This window comes from Thamnophis sirtalis, unplaced genomic scaffold, assembly GCF_051295495.1.
Source record: "Thamnophis sirtalis isolate CommonGarterSnake01/CBP01778 unplaced genomic scaffold, rThaSir2_p1.2 scaffold_14, whole genome shotgun sequence".
In the NCBI taxonomy this organism is placed as follows: domain Eukaryota; kingdom Metazoa; phylum Chordata; class Lepidosauria; order Squamata; family Natricidae; genus Thamnophis; species Thamnophis sirtalis.
In genome coordinates this window covers 30,300,995-30,321,705 of record NW_028261394.1, presented here as the reverse complement: position 1 = coordinate 30,321,705, position 20,711 = coordinate 30,300,995, and the positions used below count along the sequence as shown (strand labels likewise).

General features: G+C 40.9%; 1 protein-coding gene across 2 annotated transcripts in view; it reads left to right on the top strand.

The window, feature by feature from the left end:
- Positions 1–20,711, top strand: part of PLCG2 (phospholipase C gamma 2) — a 104,897-nt gene that overhangs the window by 36,013 nt on the left and 48,173 nt on the right. For both annotated transcript variants that reach the window (XM_087729406.1, XM_087729407.1), the window contains exons 3-7: positions 8,399–8,542; positions 10,535–10,628; positions 12,206–12,253; positions 16,227–16,311; positions 19,434–19,517. In XM_087729406.1, the coding sequence (XP_087585532.1) occupies positions 8,399–8,542; positions 10,535–10,628; positions 12,206–12,253; positions 16,227–16,311; positions 19,434–19,517 (455 nt within the window). The remainder of the gene's footprint in view (positions 1–8,398; positions 8,543–10,534; positions 10,629–12,205; positions 12,254–16,226; positions 16,312–19,433; positions 19,518–20,711) is intronic.

Sequence of the window (20,711 nt, the reverse complement as noted above, 5' to 3'; positions counted from 1 at the left end):
AGTTCGCTTAATTGGTTCGTGACTCTCCAAGACTCCTTGCCAAGTTCTGCAGATATTGGCCTGGCAGCTCTCCAAGCCAGATAAGGTCTGTGACTGTAAATCCTCCCTTGAAAGACTTTGCTGGATGTGAATGAGCAGAATTCACAGGAAATTAATAAAAGGGTTTTTTGTTGGGACAAGGAGTCTGCTTCATGCTCTTGGGTAGTCTAGATCAGAACACTTGCTTCTTGTCCTGCCTTTCGGTGCTTTGGAGAATAGTTTGACTCTTTCTTCTTTGTGGCAACCCCTGAGATATTGGAACACTGCTATCATGTCTCCCCTAGACCTTCTTTTCATTAAACTAGACATACTCGACTCCTCCTTTAACCTGCGTTAATTGCCACAATGTCTCCAACTCCTTCCATTTTGGTAAATCTTACTTTGCTCTTGCCCCTTTGGAGAAATTGTCACCGGGACTTGTGATCGACCCTTCATTTTCTCTCCTACACCCCAAGTGAAAAACTAAAATCAGTTAACTTTCACCTATATGGAAACAGAGGTGAACATTTGCATAATTGGATGGCATGACGGTAGAAAGTCACAAGTGCTCTTCCACCATCATCTGACTGCCTATTTTTACCAATTTATCTCCCCTTGTGCACCTGCCTGATTAGAAGCCATCCCTGGGGAGGAAGCTTAACGTTGAAAATCAAAGGAGAAAAAGAAAAAAAGTGGTAGAACAAAAAATACACCTTCCAGCAGTCCTTTCCATGAAGTGTGCATAAAACCTCTAAATTCTTCATCGTATCTAAATTGTAGATTTCTTTTTTGCTTTTATTTCCTAGATGGGAAGGAAGGAAGGAAAGAAGGAGGAGGGAGGGAGAGAGAGGAGAGAGAAGCATTGATGGAATGAAGATATTGTGAACCTTACCAGCATTTCCCTGTCCTTCTTAAAATCTGATATACTTTTGACTTGCAGTGAAACGTCCAATACTTAATCTGCAGAACTCTGAATATAACATCTCAATTGCAGAAAATATGACCTCAGCAACAGAGTGGTCAATGCCTGGAATGCACTACCTGACTCTGTTGTTACATCCTCGAACCCCCATAACTTTAACCTTAAATTGTCTAGCGTGGACCTCACCCCATTCCTAAGAGGTCCGCAAAGGGGGCGTGCATAAGCGCACCGGTGTGCCTACCGTCCCTGTCCTACTGTCCCTATTTATTTGTACCCATTTCCTGCGTTCATGTCCATGTTTATACTTAGACCTGTTATCTCGTACATGTTTGACAAACTAACTAACTAACTAAATAAATAAATCTAATTTTGCCCAGTGGCTTAAATTTAAATTTGCTTTAAAAAACCCTGCAAAAGCCTCTCTTGATTCATTTTGAAGGATGGGTTGTGGGAAATGGCAGTAGGACTAGAAATTAGCACATCATAGCTATTAACCACAACACTGAGTATCTTGTGTGTTTTATATTTGTGTTGCTTGTTACCTGTTTTCGCTTCCTATTCTCAGGATGGTTATAGAAGCCTAATATTTATAAAGAAGCAGTTTAGCTATTAAGAAACAGTTTAGCTATTAAGAAACAGAAATCCGAAGGAATAACAGAATAATAGTTAGAAGGGACTTTCTAGAGTTCTTCTGGTCCAATCTCCCTGCTCAGGCAGGAAATACTATACCATTTCAGACAAATGGTTATCCAACATCTTCTTAAAAATCACCAGTGTTGGAACATTCACAATTTTTGGAGGCAAGTCGCTCCACTGATTAATTGTTCTCACGGTCAGGAAATTCCTCCTTAGTTCTAGGTTGCTCTCTCCTTGATTAGTTTCCATCCATTGCTTCTTGTCCTGTCTTCAGGAGCCTTGGAGAATTTGTTGACCTCCTCCTCTTTGTGACTGGCCCTCAAATACCGAAATACTACTATAAACTCTCCGCTAGTCCTTCTTTTCATTAAACTAGACATATCCAATTCCTGCAACTGTTCCTCATATGATTTAGCCTCCAGTTGCAGTAAGCAAGGCATGCAAAAATAATAAAGCTGATACGCATAGCTGAAAAAAGTTTATTTTTTTCAGATTGAGGTACTAAGCTGCCAGGTGTATTTTCAGCTATGTGAAACTCAGTCTCAAGCAAGGTGAAACAAGAATTAAGCTAACAATATTGTTTTGACTGTTTGGGGTCGGTGAGACAAAATTTGCAAAGGAAACAATGGCTTTTAACATTTTCCATATCCAAGGCTGATTCGTGAAAATACTGGTCATGTTGACTTTCCGGGAAGAAAAACTCAAAACAAAATCCCTTTGTTTGTATTTGCATTCTGTTTCACACCTGTATTTTGTGAACAGATGGAAAGAGTTTGGAAAAAAAACCCCAGCTTTCTTTTGTATTTTCTGAAAATATGGAATCAAACTTCCTTTGTTTCAGATGGTATCTGTTTTATTTATTCAACAGTGTTTATATCTTGCTACAGCTGGCATTGATTCAGGGATAGGGGTGTACTTAGTTAGACTTTTCCCTAAATCTCTATATAAAAATGGCTCACTCTCTCGCTCTCCCTCCCTCTGTTTGTGTGTGTGTATGTGTGTGTGTGTTTGTTCCAGCATAACTCTGGAACGCCTCGAGCAATTTCAACCAAACTTGTTATAAAGATGACTTACTCACTGGAAAAAAATATTGTGGGGGGTAAGACACCCCTAACACCCCTCGGTGTGTGTGTTGTGTTAAGATGCAGCCTGTTGTGCCTTAAAATGGCTTCTAATGTACTGCTGTAAAATGGTTTCTATTATACAGCGCAGTGGAGTTGCCATGGTAACGGCTTCACAGTACTCCACAAGGGGGCTCCCTCTGCTAAGGGGGGAAAATCCAACATTAGAAATTAAGTTTGGTCTGGACTTTTCCCCCCTATAAATAAATACCCGGGCAACACCGAGTTATCAACTAATTTGATATAAAAGAGGAAAAAATGGCTAGACACATCTTCTTCCCATTTTTAATCTTAACGTCAATTTTTTATTTGGCTTTAACTTGAGTCAGCCTTTCCTCCCTTTCCTTTCCCTTCTCCTTGTTAATCATTGAAAGTTGGGCCAACATTCTTTTACAAACAAATATGTAGCAAACCCATCAACTATTATCTATCTACTGTGCCCTTTTACGTAGGTGCTGAAGTCTGGAGGTGTTTGAAGATGGCAAGGGATATTGGCAGCAATTTGATAGTGGTTATAGTGCAAGTAGTCCTCGACTTACAACAGTTCATTTAGTGACCATTCAAAGTTGCAACAGCACTGAAAAAAAGCAACTTAGGACCCATTTTTCACACTTACGACCATTTCACCATCCCAAGATCGTGTGATTTGCATTCGAATGCTTGAGAACTGGTTCATGACGGTTGCAGTGTCCTGGGCTCATGTGATCCCCTTTTGTGACCTTCTGACAAGCAAAGTCAACGGGAAAACCAGACTCACTTAACAACCGTGTTACTAACAACAGCTGCAGTGAGCCACTTAACAATGGCAGCAGGAACGGTCATAAAATGGAGCAAAACTCACTTCACAAATGTCTCACTTAACAACAGAAATTTTGGGCTCAATTGTGGTTGTCAGTCAAAGACTACCTGTACATGCTGGTTCCCAAATGCCCCAATTTTGATCAGGTGACCATGGGGATGGGGCACCTGTCATAAGTAAAAGTTATTTTTTCAGTGCTGTGGTAACTTCCAATGATTGCTAAACAAATGGTTGTAAGTCAAGGATTACTTTTCTCTCTATATCTATATCTATATCTATATCTATATCTATAAAAGCCAAATGCCACTCACTCATCACGAAATCTTCAGAACTGTAATGCCTACAAACTTGAAATTTGGCACGTATGTTCTTGTTCGATTCTAGATACTCTTTAAGAAAGGATTTTGCGAAATGACCATCAGATCATTAGTATTTCTTATATAGTAATTAACACACTCTGATGCTAAGGAGTTCTACTCCCCCTTCCCACCTGAAAAGAACTCTGTTCCAACTGCCAGTTGCCTCACATTCCGTTACCTCAGTTCAAACTGGCAGACGTTCCACTCCTTCACTCAGTAGCAGCCTGGGGCTCCTTACAGTACTAAACGTCAGTACCTCACCAAAATGTCTATGCCTTCCTTCCACCTATGGCACTGCTTCCGGACTCAAGGTGGTAGGAGAGATATTCCCTTATGTGTTTCAACCACCGACCACCACTGAGCCAACGGATTGAACCGGACTGAACCGGATTTCTCCTGCATTGCCGGATCACACAGTTTTGTCACAAAGCATGGGTATCCAGCTAGTATGTATACATTTGTGTGAGCACGTATGCACATTTATATGCCTACACACCCAAGCACATCTGCATTTGCTCACACTTGCACTTTACACTTCTTTGCTTACGACTCTATCATATAAATAGCATGGGAGATAATTCCGATTGTAGACTGAAACACTCAATTTATTTGTGGCTGTTCAAACTCTAACCCTTGACCTGTAGGAAGATTGTCTGCTCTTACATCCAGTTTGCATAGTGGAATGAAACCACTTCCTCTCTTCTTGAGTCAGTGTTTTATCGGAAGAACGCACACCAGTTGTGTTTCAAATAAAGTTGACTCTTTTTTTGGCTTCCTTTCTGTTCCATGTAATGCAATTATGTTAATAAAACCTAGCATGAGGAAGCATTTGCGAACGTTTTCAGACAAAATGCTTTGGTGGTATTTAGAAATCCTTTTCTAAGAATGGGCATGGCTCCGAAACAGTGCTGGAAATAAACCTGATATTTGAACTTGGTGCTCTGCTAATGTCATGTTAACTTTCCTTTCATTTTTTTTTATGGGGAACAACCCCCTACGCCAAACCTTTGAAAAATACAATATGGACAAAGCCGATGCCCACCTTGGCCACTATCAGACCGAGGTTAATTTTGAAGACCAAAATTCTTACAGAAGCACCAGTCCTACAGAGATCATTTCAACACTGATGACTTTAAATAACTTCTTTAGAAATGTATGAAGAGCTGTTCTATATGAAAACAAGACTATCTGAATATAATTTATGTAAATTTTAGTCAAATATGAAAGAACATGTAAGAAGTCAAGAGTTACGATGCTGAATATGTATTTATATAAGATAGATAGATGATAGATAGATAGATGATTGATTGATAGATAGATAGATAGATAGATAGATAGATAGATAGATAGATAGATAGATAGATAGATAGATAGATAGATAGATAGATAGATACTGTTTAAGGCCAAAATGTTAGATAGGCTCTTCAGAATTAAGAGTTATGATGCTGAATATATATTTATATAAGATAGATAAATATAGATGATAGTTAGATAGATAATAGATGATACATAGATGATAGATGATACATAGACAGAATAGACAGATATTCAGCATCATGACTTTATGATCTATATATCCAGCATCATAACTTACATATATATATAAGAGCTCTGAAGTGGATTGTCATCCCATAAATAGAATTCAGATGTCTTTTAACATCTGGTTTAGTGTGATCTTACACATCTTGTAATTAACTGAACCAGTTAATCATTTTTAGCACATTGTTTAGGATCAGCAGAACATTTCAGAATTTCTTGGGATGAATTGTCTTATATAGAGAGAAGTGTTTGCAATAATAATCATATTCACATATATTTTAGTCTCTAACAAGCAAAATAAAGAGTTTGGAAACAGATGTCAGTGTAGGAGTTCTGGGTACTCCATTGTTGGAGGTTTTCAAGAAAATCTTGGACAACCATTTGTCTAGCATGGCATAAGGATTTCTTCCTTGGGCAGGGGATTGGACTAGAAGACCCCCAAGGTCTCTTCCAGCCCTATGCTTCTATGATTATTACCTGGTATAATTGATAAATATAGCAATGGTAGAGTTCTATCCAGTGATAAGTTGCCACCTCTTTTAATTTCATTTAGCCAGGTTGAACCTTCAGCCTTTCTTCTTGTGCTGTGACCTGCTTGTCCTTCTTGGAGTAGCTGCTGCTGCTGCCATCTGTTAGGGGTTAAAAAAGCTCTTTTGTGTTCTGTAAACAATGTTTGAGGTGTAGAATAGCCAATGGATGAGAAGGAGCTTCCTTGTTGATTAGGGCTGCTGCCAGAGGACTTCATGATGATGGTTTTGCAAAGGTGCAAAGATAAACATTATTGAAACTCTGGTTCACATCTAACATTGGGTCACCCTTGCAAGATAATACAGACAAGAAGCACAGCCAGAAGTACTAACTAGCCTTAAATCAGTGGTGGGTTTCAAAAATTGTTCGAACCTACTCTGTGGGTGTGGCCTCCTTTGTGGGAGTGGCTTGCCACCCATGTGACCGGATATGAAGATGCCGACGACACTTGTCAGAACCACCTTAAATTACCTCACACACAGCACTGGAATGCATAAGACTATGATGTAAACTTGTTTTTTAAAAGGCATCTTTGGTTTGCGTTAAAACAACTTCAACACACGCAATGTTCTGATTGCACCGCAAACGCAGTAGCCATCCTTACCTTTCACAGAAGCACTGAGTTTTATAAATATGAGCATGATAGTGTAGAATAATCATATCCAAGGACCAGTGGTGGGTTTCAAAAATTTTGGAACCTCTTCTGTAGGTGTGGCCTGCTTTCCGGGTCCACTGGTGGAACCTCTTCTAACCGGTTCGGTAGATTTGACGAACCAGTTCTACCGAATAGGTGCGAACTGGTAGGAACCCACCGCTGAGCCAGAAGTACTAACTAGCCTTAAATCTACAGTAAAGTTACATTAATAAAATTTTGCAAGTCTGAAGAGACATCTCTAACCCCTCACCTTTACTGTCCAAGAAACAGGGAAGGTCTCTCTCCTGAGATGTTTGCCATTCCTTCTGTAGACTCATCTGACCATTGTCTACTCTGCAGCTCTTCTTCCTGTTTCGCAGGATTGTTCCAATACATGTAGTGACTTGCTTATTATTTATCCACTTACTTATAAAGTGGATTTATATATCCATGCATCCACCTGAGAATCAGCAAACCGAGATTAAGAACAAAACTCAGATGTACAAACAGTTAAAAACTAGGTAACATCTTAAGAATTCTCCATGATAGAATCAATAGGGAAGCAGTGGCTCAGTGGCTAAGACGCTGAGCTTGTCGATCAGAAAGGTTGGCAGTTCGGTGGTTTGAATCCCTAGCGCTGCATAACAGACTGAGCTCCCATTACTTGTCTCAGATTCTGCCAACCTAGCAGCTCGAAAGCATGTAAAACATGCAAGTAGAAAAATAGGAACCACCTTTGGTGTGAAGGTAACAGTGTTCTGTGTGCCTTTGGCATTTAGTCATGCCGGTCACATGACCACGGAGACATCTTCAGACAGTGCTGGCTCTTCGGCTTTGAAATGGAGATGAGCACCCCCCCCCTAGAGTCGGGAACGACTAGCACATATGTGCAAAGGGAACCTTTACCTTTATGGTAGGTTTATTCACAACCACACCAGAACCCCATTAAAATCCTGGCCCCAGTGCCTAAAACTAGATGTTCACCCTTTTCAGAAAATCAGCAGGGATGGGGCAGTCCTTATCTCAGGGAGGGGGGGGAGAGCTGTTCCACGGACGTGTCAGAGAAAACTTATAGAATCATTTAACCCTTTGGTGCCAAAACGAAAAAAATGGGAACAGGGTTGATATCACTTGGATGATGGTTGAATGGTCTTCGGGAGGTGCCCTAAGTTTCAAGTACAAAAATGATCCTTATGTACAAATGCAAAATTCTACTTGCACTCCTGTGATCAAGTGAGAAATACGACTAACCAACTCTCTAGTTTTTTGCTGGTTAGATGGCAACGTTTTTTGGGCCGTTGTTCAACCTCAGATGAGTTTCCTATAGCAGTTTTACCCAAGAGTTTGATTATGAAATGGGATTCAGTAGCCATCCTGGAGGAAGGGGCTTGTGCTGAAATAACCCTTTTTTTAAATAACGTTTTTTTTTTCATTTTCATACAAATAACCACATGTATATCGTTACATAACCAAAACTATTTTTTAAATATTTATGTCAATTTGTCTTACCATCAACCCCCAAAAACTATTATTGGCTCTTCTGCTCTCCATACACCATATTTGTACTCTATCCAGCACTTTCTTCTCCCTTTTTCCTCCTCCCTATCTCCTTTCTTCCCTCTGTCGTCTTTCTCTTCTCTACTCTTTCCTTCTCCTCTCTCCTCTTTCCACTCCTTTCTCTCCTCCTCTTCCCCCCTCTTCCCTCTCTCCTAATCCTTTCTTCTTCCTCTTGCCACTCTCCTCTCTTTCACACTCTTCATCTCATTTACATGGTGAATTTCATGCTGAAATAACCTTGACATTTTAGATTTCTTTCATTGTTTTTTTCTTTTTCTTTTTCAGTGGATTTAACGGAAATCAAGGAAATCAGACCAGGGAAAAATGCGAAGGATTTTGAGCGTGGAAAGGGGGCACGTCAGAAGGAGGAGCACTGCTTCACCATTTTTTATGGCACTCAGTTTGTTCTCAACACTTTAAGCCTAGCAGGTAAAACCTATTGTGTCTGAATCTCCCCTTTAAAATATAGGATTGTAACGTTACTCCTTCCAAATGCGTGTTGGCATCTTCATATTTATTCCCAACTGCAAATATTTTTTTGAGGGAGACTTGCGCTACCTGTAAGGATAACAAATAAACAGAATAGAATCATTTTGGAAAGCTGCAAAGATCAGACATCCCTGAAATTCTGGATCACATCTAACATAGGGTCAAACTTGCAAGGTAGACCAGACAAGGATCACAGCCACAAAGTACTAAGTAGCCTTAAATCTACAGTTAAGGTTAAGTTAACAGAATTTTGCAAGTCAGAAGGTACATCTCTACCCCCCCCCCCCACCTTTACTGTCCAAGAAACTAGGGAAGGTCTTCTTCTGCGGACTCCCCTGACCACTGAGGTAGTCCTCGACTTACGAACACAGTTGGGACCAGGATTTCCTATGCTAAGTAAAAAAGTAAGGCATTTATCAAGTGTGTCACCCCATATTTTCCCATCTTTTTCTTGGCAAGAAACCATTTATGATGGTTGCAGTATCCCTGGGTCATGTGATTGTCATTTGCAATCTTCCTGTTGTGGCCGGCCAGTGGAGCTGGCAGCAGATTTGGACAGTGAGGAGGTTGGGGAAGAACATGGGCCAGTCCTGGAGTCTGGGGAAGGCTCTGATGAGGGCTCTGTGTCAGAGGCAGAGGTGGGGCCAGGGCTGTCCGACAGTTATCAGCAGACTTCAGAGTCGGAGATCAGTGGGGCAGAAGAACAGGTGGAGCCTGTTCCCTGTGTGCGCATGCACAGAGTTGCCAGACGATGGGGACAGCTCAGGGACAAGGGTCGAATTGGGAGTAAGGCCACAGGTGGATGGTGAATGGCCCCTCCCAAAGGGAATAAAAGAGGAGCAAAAGGGGAATGGAGTTTGCAGGAGACAATTAGTTCATTCCTGCATTCTTGCCAAGTATCATGGCGTCTGAAAGATATCGGCCTGGCCGCTCTCCAAGCCTGATAAAGGTTGGTAATTGTAAACTATCTTGAAAGCCTGTGGGCTGGGAATTTGCTGGAGAGGAATTCTTTTTAAGACGTGTGGACTTCAACTTCCAGAATTAGAGTTAGAATTAGAACTAGGAATAGAACAGAACAAAATAGAATAACAGAGTTGGAAGGGATCTTGGAGGTCTTCTAGTCCAGCCTCCTGCTCAAGCAGGATATCCTATATTATTGCAGATGAGTGGCTGTCTAGTCTCTTCTTAAAAACCTTCAGTGAAGAAGCCGCTACAATTTTTGAAGGCAGGTGGTTCTGATGGTTAATTGTTCTCACTGTCAGGAAATTTCTCCTCAGTTCTAAGTTGCTTCTCTCCTTGATTGGTTTCCACCCATTGCTTCTTGTCCTGCCCTCAGGTGCTTTGGAGAATAGTTTGACTCCCTCTTCTTTGTGGCAACTCCTGAGATATTGGGACACTGCTATCATGTCTCCCCTAGTTCTTCTTTTCATCAAACTAGACATACCCAATTCCAGCAACCGTTCCGCATATGTTTCAGTTTCTGGGAATTGATGCACACATATCTTTAAATGGCTGAGTTTTGGAGGGAAAAGGCTCCAAAAGTTTAAAACAGTGGTTCCCAACCTTTTGGGCACCAGGGACCAGTTCCATGGGAGAGAGGTTTTTCCATGGATGGGAGGAGGTATGGTTTCACGTGCTTCCTGCATCCCACGGATGGGGCTTTGCTTGTTTGCCAGTTTGTGGCATGCTGCAGATCAGTGCCAGTCCACGAACGTGGAGGTTGGGGACCTCTGGTTTAATGTATCTTTTTTAATTAAAAAAAAAATTCAAGGAATTCCTCTCAGACATTTTGCTTTCCTTCAGAAGTATGCAATTTATTCTTGTGCGGTGGGATAACAGATGTTTCTCATTTTTGGTGATGGGGTGGGTGTTGTTTTTTTTTGCAACATCAAGTTTCTTAATTTGCATCTTTACATTTCCTTTCCATGGCAGCTGACTCAAAGGAGGAGGCGGACAAATGGCTTTGTGGGTTGAATATTTTGTATCAGGAAGCTATAAACGCAGGCACCCCAGCAATTACAGAGAGGTATGTGGAAGAGCTTCTTTGTATTTATATATAGCAGTGTTTCTCAACCTTGGCAACTTGAAAATGTCCGGACTTCAACTCCCAGAATTCCCCAGCCAGCATTCGCTGGCTGGGGAATTCTGGGAGTTGAAGTCCGGACATCTTCAAGTTGCCAAGGTTGAGAAACACTGATATATAGCAACAGAATAACAAAATGACAGCGTTGGAAGGGACCTTAGAGGTCTTCTATTCCAACCTCCTGCTCAAGCAGGAGACCTATACCATTCCAAGTGGCTATTCAATCTCTTCTTAGAAACCTCCAGTGATGAAGCAACCACAACATCTGAAGGCAAACTGTTCCATCCATTGCTTCTAGTCCTGTCTTCTGGTGCTTTGGAAAATAGGTTGACCTCCCCTCTTTTTCGTGGCAGCCCTTCAAATATTAGGCTCTTATGTTACTCCTAGTCCTTCTTTCCACTAGACTAGAAAAATCCAATTATGTACACTATACATACACATGTCATTTAACTGATCAGTCACGGTTGCTAACTTAACGAATCATTTTAACTCAGTTTTCGGATGGGTCTGAAGTATCTTCGTCCCCCTCAGACTTAAATTCACACCTCTCACATCCTCCTCTTCCTTCTTCCCCTTCCCCTTCTTCTGCTTCTCCATCTTCCTCTTCGTGGGCTGATTGTACATAGGTAATGCTAGCTTGCTGTTGATGATACATCAACTCCATGCTGAAAGTAATCTCTGTACTCTAAATAAGAATTTGTCACATTCACATTTATAATTCACTAGCCGATAGCCTGGTGTTTTCCAGATATTTATTTATAGGAGGGAAATGTCTGGACCAAACATAAATTCTAATGTTGGATTTTCCCCCTTACCAGAGGGGGCCCCCTCGTGGAGTACTGTGAAGCCGTTACCATGGCAACTCCACTACGCTGTACAGCAGAAGCCATTTTATGGCAGTACAGTAGAAGCCATTTAAAGGCACAACAGGCTGCGTCTTAACAGAACACACATCCTGAGGGATGTTAGGAGTGTCTTACCCTCACAGTATTTTTCTCCAGAGAGTAAGTCACCAGTTTGGTTGAAATTGCTTGAGGTGTTCCAGAGTTATGCTGGAACACACACACACACAGACACAGACACAGACACACACAGACACACACACAGCCCCCCATCCTATATGTATGTATGTATGTATACACACACACACAGAGCCCCCCCATCCTATATGTATGTATGTATGTACACACACACACACATATGTTATATTTGTGCTGGTAAATAAATAAATGGAAGGAAGCAGTATGCCTCCTCCCATATTTGGGCATACCAGGGATTGTGACACTAAATACATATACATATATATACATCCAAAATATTAGATAGGCTCTTCAGAATCTGTTCTATATGTCACAGAAAAATAAATAAATTTGGTACTGTTTGCACTTTGTAAACAGTTATGTATTGAAACAGGAGCATTCATTAATGTTTTTATGTTTCATGCGTTGAAATTACAACACATCATTAAGTCTTCTGTTTACAAAACTAATCCTGGCTGTATTTTTATTGGCTCTTTAAAGCTGGCTGAGGAAGCTGATTTATTCGGTGGATCAATCCAGAAGAAACAGGTACTTATTCATTTTGGATTCTAAAGCTGCTCTGTTCCCCCACTCCCCTCTATTATGTATTTTTGTTGTAATTAAGTCACTTTAAAAAAAAGAAAAGTCATTTAATTTCCACTATTAACTAAAGTTTGTCAGGAGCTTTGGTGTTCAACTGAGGTGGAATAGAATAGGAATAGGAATAGGAAGAATAGGGATAGGGATAGAGTAGAATAGAATAGAATAGAATAGAATAACAGAGTTGGAAAGGGACCTTGGAGGTCTTCTAGTCCAACCCCCTGCTTAGGCAGGAAATCTTACATCACTTCAGATAAATGATTATCCAATCTCTTCTTAAAAACCTCCAGTGTTGGAGCATTCACAATTTCTGGAGGCGTTGTTTCAGAATCTCAATTGTGAAAGCAGGACTGAAATGAATCATAAAATCAAAGGACAGGAATGGACCTTGGAGGTCTTCTAATCTAACTTCCTGTTTGTCAGGAGTCCTCATTCCATCCTGGACTTTTCTGTGGTCATTAAGTGAACTGTGGCCTTTAAGTAAACTCATTGTTCAGTATACTGCAGTTTTGCTAAAAAAAAAAAAAAACCAGTGGTGGGATTCAACCTTTTTTTACTACTGGTTGTGTGGGCATGGCAGGGGAAGGATAGTGTAAAATCCCCATTCCCTCCCCACTCCAGGGGAAGGTTACTGTAAAATCCCCATTTCCTTCCAATCAGCTGGATCTCGGGAGGCAGAGAATAGATGTGGGCGGGGCCAATAAGAAGTGATGTTTGCCAGTTCTCGGAACTACTCAAAATTTCCGCTACTGGTTCTCCAGAACTGGTCAGAACCTGCTGAACACCACCTCTGATTTAAGTGCTGGGTTTCTAGCAAAGTCATGGTAAAACTTTATTGTGTGATTCTGGGACACCAGAAACGATGGTTAATGCAACAGTGTTGCCCATTTTCTGAAGTGCGATCACATGATTGTGGGAGTGGGGGCACCTGTCAGAAATACGGATCTGGGTCATAAATCCTCTTTTTCAGGTAGGTTGCAACTTTGACTCACTAAATGACCAATTATAAACAGTTTATTTCTGCAGATTTAATTTAGTAGAATGGAAAACTCCTTCCTATAGAAAGTTGCTGTTTTCCATGTAGCATTTAGTCCCCAAAGTCCTCATTTTATGTATAATAGTATACTAGCCTTTATTGTCATTGCACATCATGTATACAACGAAATTGGTTTAGCCTCTACTGGTGCAGTCCATAACAAAAATACAAGACAATGTGAATAGTATAGGAAATAATCCTTATAAAAGCAATTGGGGGGGAAAAACCCTAGTCATACGTTTCTATATGTACGTGGAGTGATTGTGATTATGTTTAGGAGTCTGATAGCCCATAGGTAGAGTCTGTTTTTAAACCTGTTTGTCTGGCTGGCTATACTTCCGTGTCTTCTGCCCAATGATAAAAGTGAGAAAAGACACTGACCTGGGTGTGAATCATCCCTAAGTATCTTCCTAAGTATAATTCTTACTTGGTTTGGTGCAGGTAGTTGTCACTCCCTGCCTGCTAATGCCATGTGGTCTACAGCAAGAGTCTCCAACCTTGGCAACTTTAAGACTTTAAACTTCGCTGGCTCAGGAATTCTGGGAGTTGAAGTCCACAAGTCTTAAGGTTGCCAAGGTTGGTGGTCCCTGGTCTACAGAACACCTGAAGGCAAATTCTGATGGTGACAAAGAAGCTGGTTGGAAGTTTATGAGATTCTCAACCATCCAGGCCATGGTTGTCCCAAAGGTGCTTTTTGCACAAGGCAACTGGACTTTTCTGAAATTTTGAAGCTTCTTGGACAAGAAGCGAAATGTTAAAGGTGGAGGGGAAACACCAAGGAAGTCAAGTTGCCTTGTGGAAAAAGCACCTTTGAGATAAGCTGGTTGGAAAATTCAAGAAACAAGGCTTGTGCAAATGGGCACCAGTGCTGGGTTATTGTGCATCAAGTCAGAAGATGCCAGAGCAAGCTTCCCCAGGAACTGAACTGTGGTGTGACCGAGGTTGGGTTTTGAGTCTCAGGAGAAGGCTGAAGGGCTCAGCCCATCCTGTTATTTGATCCTAGACCACAACACCAAGCTGGCACCTTTGTTTAAATCAGAAACAACACAATAAAGAAAGAGCGTGATGAATGAGAGGCCCAAGGGGCAGGGGAAACTTTGCTGCTATCCTCGGCTGACTCTTGATTGTGTTCATAATACCAAATGGTAACACAGCTGGTGTTACCTCAAGGTAAGGGAAGTGAGATGATCTGCCTCTAACTTTCCAAATATTGCATTTTGTGGAAAGTTTGGGAATCTTTGCTTTAGGTAGTCTGGGATTTTTATTTTTAAAAAATGCCATTTTGAATGAACAGTTGACCCGAAGTTATTTTTTTTATTTTTTTGTGGTATGCTTCCCAGAGGAGAAATAAAAATGAGTCAACTGAACAGCCAGCCACTGTTTTCCTTCTAAAATATGCCCTTGTACAATGAAAAGACAATTTATCAACGTAGCAACTGACACGGGTGAATTAGTGAAGTGTACCTTTCCTGCCTATTAGAGTGCACTTCATGGTTTCTATTAAATTTAGTCACCGTCTGAGTTCAAGGTAGCATCTGTCATTTTTCCCTGCTCATGCTGTGCAGTGTGAGCATAATGTAGTAATTTTAGCATGGCCTTTAGGCTTTTTTGATGCCTTCCTAGTGTTGTTCCTTCACAGCGTTAAGGGCCAGACTGTGAGATCAGAAAAACACACAGATGCTGACTGTCTCGTGGAATCAAAACTTTCATTTAAGCAGGGATTTTTCCATAAATTGTTTTTTCTGACCACTACAGCTGCTTTGCAGGTGGGAGTCAACGTTGATTCTGGCCAGCATTCTAAACCTTTGAGCTGTGTTTCACTGGTGTTGTGTTTTGCTGTTTTTAAATCATGGCAGTTCCATGCTGTTCTTTTGCTTTATCTGTTTTGGTCCTGAAGCAGAAGTTTTTACTCAGGGTCATCAGCAGAAGGCTGTCCTCTGATAGCTTTCCATTCTGAAAGCCTGAGAGTTGGTAAAAGGGAGTACATTTGTGGAGCCCTTGGTGCTCTCTGAATGTGGTTGTTTTCTTGCAGATGTTTCATTACCCAACTAGGTAACATCATCAGTGTTAGAGGGCAGTGGGGATTTGCGGGAAGGAGGAGGAGGAAGATTGTGGTGTCCTTGGGTGCTCTTTGAGCTTGTTGTTTTCTTGCAGATGTTTCATTACCCAAAGTAGGTAACATCATCAGTGTTAGAAGGGAGTCAGGTTTGCTCTCTACAAGGAATCAAGGAACCACCAAGAGCACTTCCACCAACACTGATAGGAGAAGCCACTAGTGTATAAGCAGAGAACAAACTCCACTCCCTTCTAATGAAATGTTTGCAAGGAAACAACCGAGCTCAGAAACACCCAGAACACCACAGTTCATCCCTGATCTACAAATATTCTCTTTGGTTGGAGATTATATTTTCGGGAGCGATCCCTCATTTATGAAATGTGCTCTTCACCCACCTGATTGGGAAAGTCTCCATTTCTGATGCTTACCTCAAAGCCCTTCAGCTTCCTAAGCAATAGCAATAGCACTTAGACCCCACTTCATAGTGCTTTCCAGCCCACTTGAAGTGGTTTACAGGATCAGCTTATTTCCCCCAACAATCTGGGTCCTCATTTTACCCACCTCGGAAGGATGGAAGGTTGAGTCAACCTTGAGCCTGGTGAGATTCGAACTGCCAAACTGCTGGCAGCCAGTGATCAGCAGAAGTAGCCTGCAGTACTGCACTCTAACCATTGCGCTAAGAGATTTTTTTTACCGTCATAGGAACATCCTTTCACAGCTACTCCTCTTTTAGCGACCACAGTTGGGATGGACAACCCAGTTGGTGAATAAATAAAGTTGAGTAAATCTAGAAGAATGTTCTTAGTATTTATTCTTTTCTTTAAATTCAGCATCAGCTTGAGAGAGTTGAAAACGATACTTCCGTCCGTTAACTTCAAAGTGAACAGTGTGAAGTACTTGAAAGATAAATTTGCGGTGAGTATTGGTTTAAGCGGCATGTCCTGCAGTTTACCTATTATCATATATTTTACAAAGTTTCAGAATAATCCATCTACTGGGTTTCATTGGAGAACAGATTTTTTTTTCTAACCCTAGCCCTGGATGTTTTGTTACTAGCCTTTCCTAGAACTGCTGAGAGGGGACTGTAAAGCACTGTGATGGGTGGGAATTTTAATAGCAATAGCATTTAGACTTCTATGCCACTTCACGGTGCTTTACAGCCCTCTCTAAGTGGTTTACAGAGTCAGCCTATTTGCCCCCAACAATCTGGGTCCTCATTTTAACCACCTCGGAAGGATGGAAAACTGAATCAACCTCAAGCCAGTCAGAATTGAACTGCTGGGTCAACCTTGAAGTAAGATTCGAACTGCCAAATTGCAGGCAGTCAGCAGAAGTAGCCTGCAGTACTTCATTCTAACCACTGGGCTGCCATTTGTCCCCCCCCCCCCCCCCCATGAAGTTTACCTGCCATTTTTATTTATTTATTTAGGTCATTTTATAATCTGATCTCTTCAATCTGGGGTGTTGAGTTTATACAGATTCTAATCTTTGAATACTGTAAACTGCTTCAAGGTTTGGGAACCAGGCAGCCTACACATTCTTCTTCTTCTTCTTCTTCTTCTTCTTCTTCTTCTTCTTCTTCTTCTTCTTCTTCTTCTTCTTCTTCTTCTTCTTCTTCTTCTTCTCCTCCTCCTCCTCCTCCTCCTCCTCCTCCTCCTCCTCCTCCTCCTCCTCCTCCTCCTTCCTCTCCTTTTCCTCCTCTTTCCACTCCTCCTCCTCTTTCTTTTCCTCTTTCTTCCACTGCTCCTTCTTCTCCCCCACCTTCACTAAGCTCTATAGCTACAGACTTCTAAGTATATACTTTTTTTCAGGGGGGAAAAAAATGTGATTGCTACTTTTTGAAGGAGCGAGCTGGAGAGTACGGCTAGTAAAGATGGGCCAGGAAAGATTAGAGTGGATGTCTGGAAGATATGCTAAATTTTGAAATTAATCTTCTTCGGAGTTAATTTCTCTCTGGCTTCTTAGTGGGGGAAAAAAAAAGCCCACTCCCTCTCTCTGTCTTCCCCACTTCTTCTATTGGCAGCTCTTGGAGCCAGAAGGATTTAAACCTGTTTGCATGATGCACTGTTATCTTCAGGAAATGTTACTGTAAAAATTACAGCCCAGCGCAGGAAGGGGCTGGGAAGATACTAATAAACCTCCAGAGATAAACTGGCATACTTTTGATTTGTTCCTGGATGTGATTCTGCCCGTTTCAAAAGAAAACAAAGAGATCTGGCTTGCTCAATGCAGTGAAACAGCCATTGGAGTGAGGGAGGGTGGGAGAAAGGAAGGAAGGAAGGAAGGAAGGAAGGAAGGAAGGAAGGAAGGAAGGAAGGAGAGAGGATGGAAAGAAGAAGGGAGGGAGTGTGGCAGGAGGGAGGGAGGAAATAGAGAAGGAAAGAAATAGGAAGGGAGAGAGGAAGGAGAGAGGATGGAAAGAAGGAGGGAGGGAGGGAGGGAAGGAAGTAGGGAGAGAGGGAGGAGAGAGGATAGAAAGAAGGAGGAAGGGGGAAAGGAAATAGGGAAGTAAGTAAGTAGGGAGGAAGGAGGGAGGACGGAAAGAAGGAGGGAGGGAGCATGGGAGGGAGGGAGAAAAGGAAGGAAGGAAGGAAGGAAGGACGGAAGGAAGGAAGGAATCCACAGCAAGGCTAGGCACCATATCTATTCTGTTTGTATTATACAGAAAATGAGATTGAAAGTGATGAAGAGTTCCTCTTCCTCCTTCTCCTCCTCCTCCTCCCCCCCTTCCTCCTCCTCAGTGCTACTGAGTTTTGTCCAAACTGGTCCCTTAGATTTTGAAGCCACGATGTTCTTCTTCTGCTTCTGCCTCCTTTGCCTTCAATCTTTCCCTAGAGGACTAAGTGAAGGATGCTGTATTTTTCTGGGTGTCACATCCCATGTCCAAAATAACTTTCACTATCTTTCACTTTTTAATGACTTAGATCAGTGTTTCTCAACCTTGGCAACTTGAAGATGTCCGGACTTCAACTCCCAGAATTCCCCAGCCAGCATTCGCTGGCTGGGGAATTCTGGGAGTTGAAGTCCGGACATCTTCAAGTTGCCAAGGTTGAGAAACACTGACTTAGATGATTTCCTTTGGCTTTCCCAGGCGGCTCATCAAAGCCTCATTTCTGATTTTGTCAACCCAGTTTATACGTAACAGCTGCCTGTAAATCCACATTTCAAATGCTTCTAGTTTCTTCAAGTGGTTTTCTGTCAAAGACCAACTCTCCACTCCATAGGGCAGGAGAGAAAAGGTATAACATCTCACAAGCCTGATTTTCAATCTTAGGCTTATGTCGTGACGGCAGAAGATCTTTTTTATTTTGAAGAATGCTGTTCAAGCTTTCTCTATCCTTGTCTTTACTTCACTGATCATGTCCCAGCTTTCATGTAAATTAAAACCAAGGTACATGATCCTTTCAACTTTTTATAGTGGTATTCCTTCCAAATTTAGTTGTTTGCTGATGACCATGATCTTGGCTTTTGAGGTTCAAGCCATTTTTTTCAGATATTTCTGAGACACCGTTGTCAAGGAGCTGAAGGTCTTCATGCTTACTGGCAAGCAGAACTGTATCATCAGCATATCTTATATTGTTGATCTGAACACCGTTTATTTTGAGGCTGCATCAATGTTTTCCAGGGCTTCATTGAAAATTGACTACACATTTAGGCAAGCCAATTAACAGAAGCCATATTCTCCAGTTGTGCACAAATACAAAATCTTCATCAAAATTACAGAGTTGGCAGGGACTTAGGAGGTCTTCTAGTCCAACCCCCTGCTGAAGCAGGAGACCCTATTTCATTTCAGACAAAATTTTCAATCTCTCCTTAAAAATCTCCAGTGATGGAACATCCACAACTTCCGAAGGCAATAACTTCATCTGTGTAAAGTTTGTGTAGATCTGTCTTTCTGCTAGGTTAGAGGGTACTATATGCCATTCCTCCAGCCTGGGACAGGATAAATGGCTTGAGAGTAGGTGTAGCTTTGGGAAAAATCTAAATGCTGCCTCCTTACTTACGGTTGGGTTATTTTATTTTATTTTTATCTGCAGGAAATAAAAGCTGCTAAAGAAGAACTTAGCTTTGAGCAATTTCATCTTTTCTACAAAAAGATTATGTTTGAGCAACAGAAATTGGTAAATGTTCTGCTCTTATCTTACTTCCTCTTCATAGGCAGAGTGTTGTTCTGTGTTGTAGCCTGAATGTAGTAATTAGCTAGTACATATGTTTTCAGTCTTATATTTAATTCAAGCATGATACCAAACTTCCTTACTTTAAATTGAGTAGATTCAGAACTGTAAGGGTCTATTGTATATACAAACACATGTGTGTGTATGTGTATGTATGTGTGTATGTATGTATATATGATAGACTTTTACATGTATGTATATATATATATATATGTATGTATGTATGTATGTATGTATTTATGTATGTATGTATGTATATATGTATATATGTATATATGTATATATGTATATGTATATAGCAATAGCAGTTAGACTTATATACCGCTTCATAGGGTTTTCAGCCCTCTCTAAGTGGTTTACAGAGTCAGCATATTGCCCCCACAGTCTGGGTCCTCATTTCACTCACCTCGGAAGGATGGAAGGCTGAGTCAACCTTGAGCCGGTGAGATTAGAACCGCTGAACTGCAGATAACAGTCAGCTGAAGTGGTCTGCAGTACTGCACCCTAACCACTGCGCCATCTCGGCTCATATGTATATGTATATGTATATGTATATGTATATGTATATGTATATGTATATGTATATGTATATGTATATGTATATGTATATGTATATGTATATGTATATGTATATGTATATGTATATGTATATGTATATGTATATGTATATGTATATGTATATGTATATGTATATGTATATGTATATGTATATGTATATGTATATGTATAATCTATAAAACTCCTCAAGCTGGTGTTTTTGGCTTAAAGCGTGGCTGGCGCCGCCGTCTTTCTATATAGAATTTATAGAATTCTTTCTATTTATAGAAAGATGGCAGCTCCGGCCACGCTTTAACCCAAAAACACCAGCCTGAGGATGGATATTTTCTATATATATAAATTCAAAGTTCAAACCCTTTATTGTCATTGTACATCATGTATACAACAAAATTGGTTTAGCCTCTACTGGTTCAGTCCATACAAGAATACAAGACAATGTGAATAATATAAAGAATAATCCTTATATAAGTAGTCAGGAAAAAAAAAGTCCCTGGTCATACGTCTCCATATGTACATTATATTCTGTGCAACATGTATATTACTCTGGTGTATTATCTTATATCATGGTATATACATATTAAA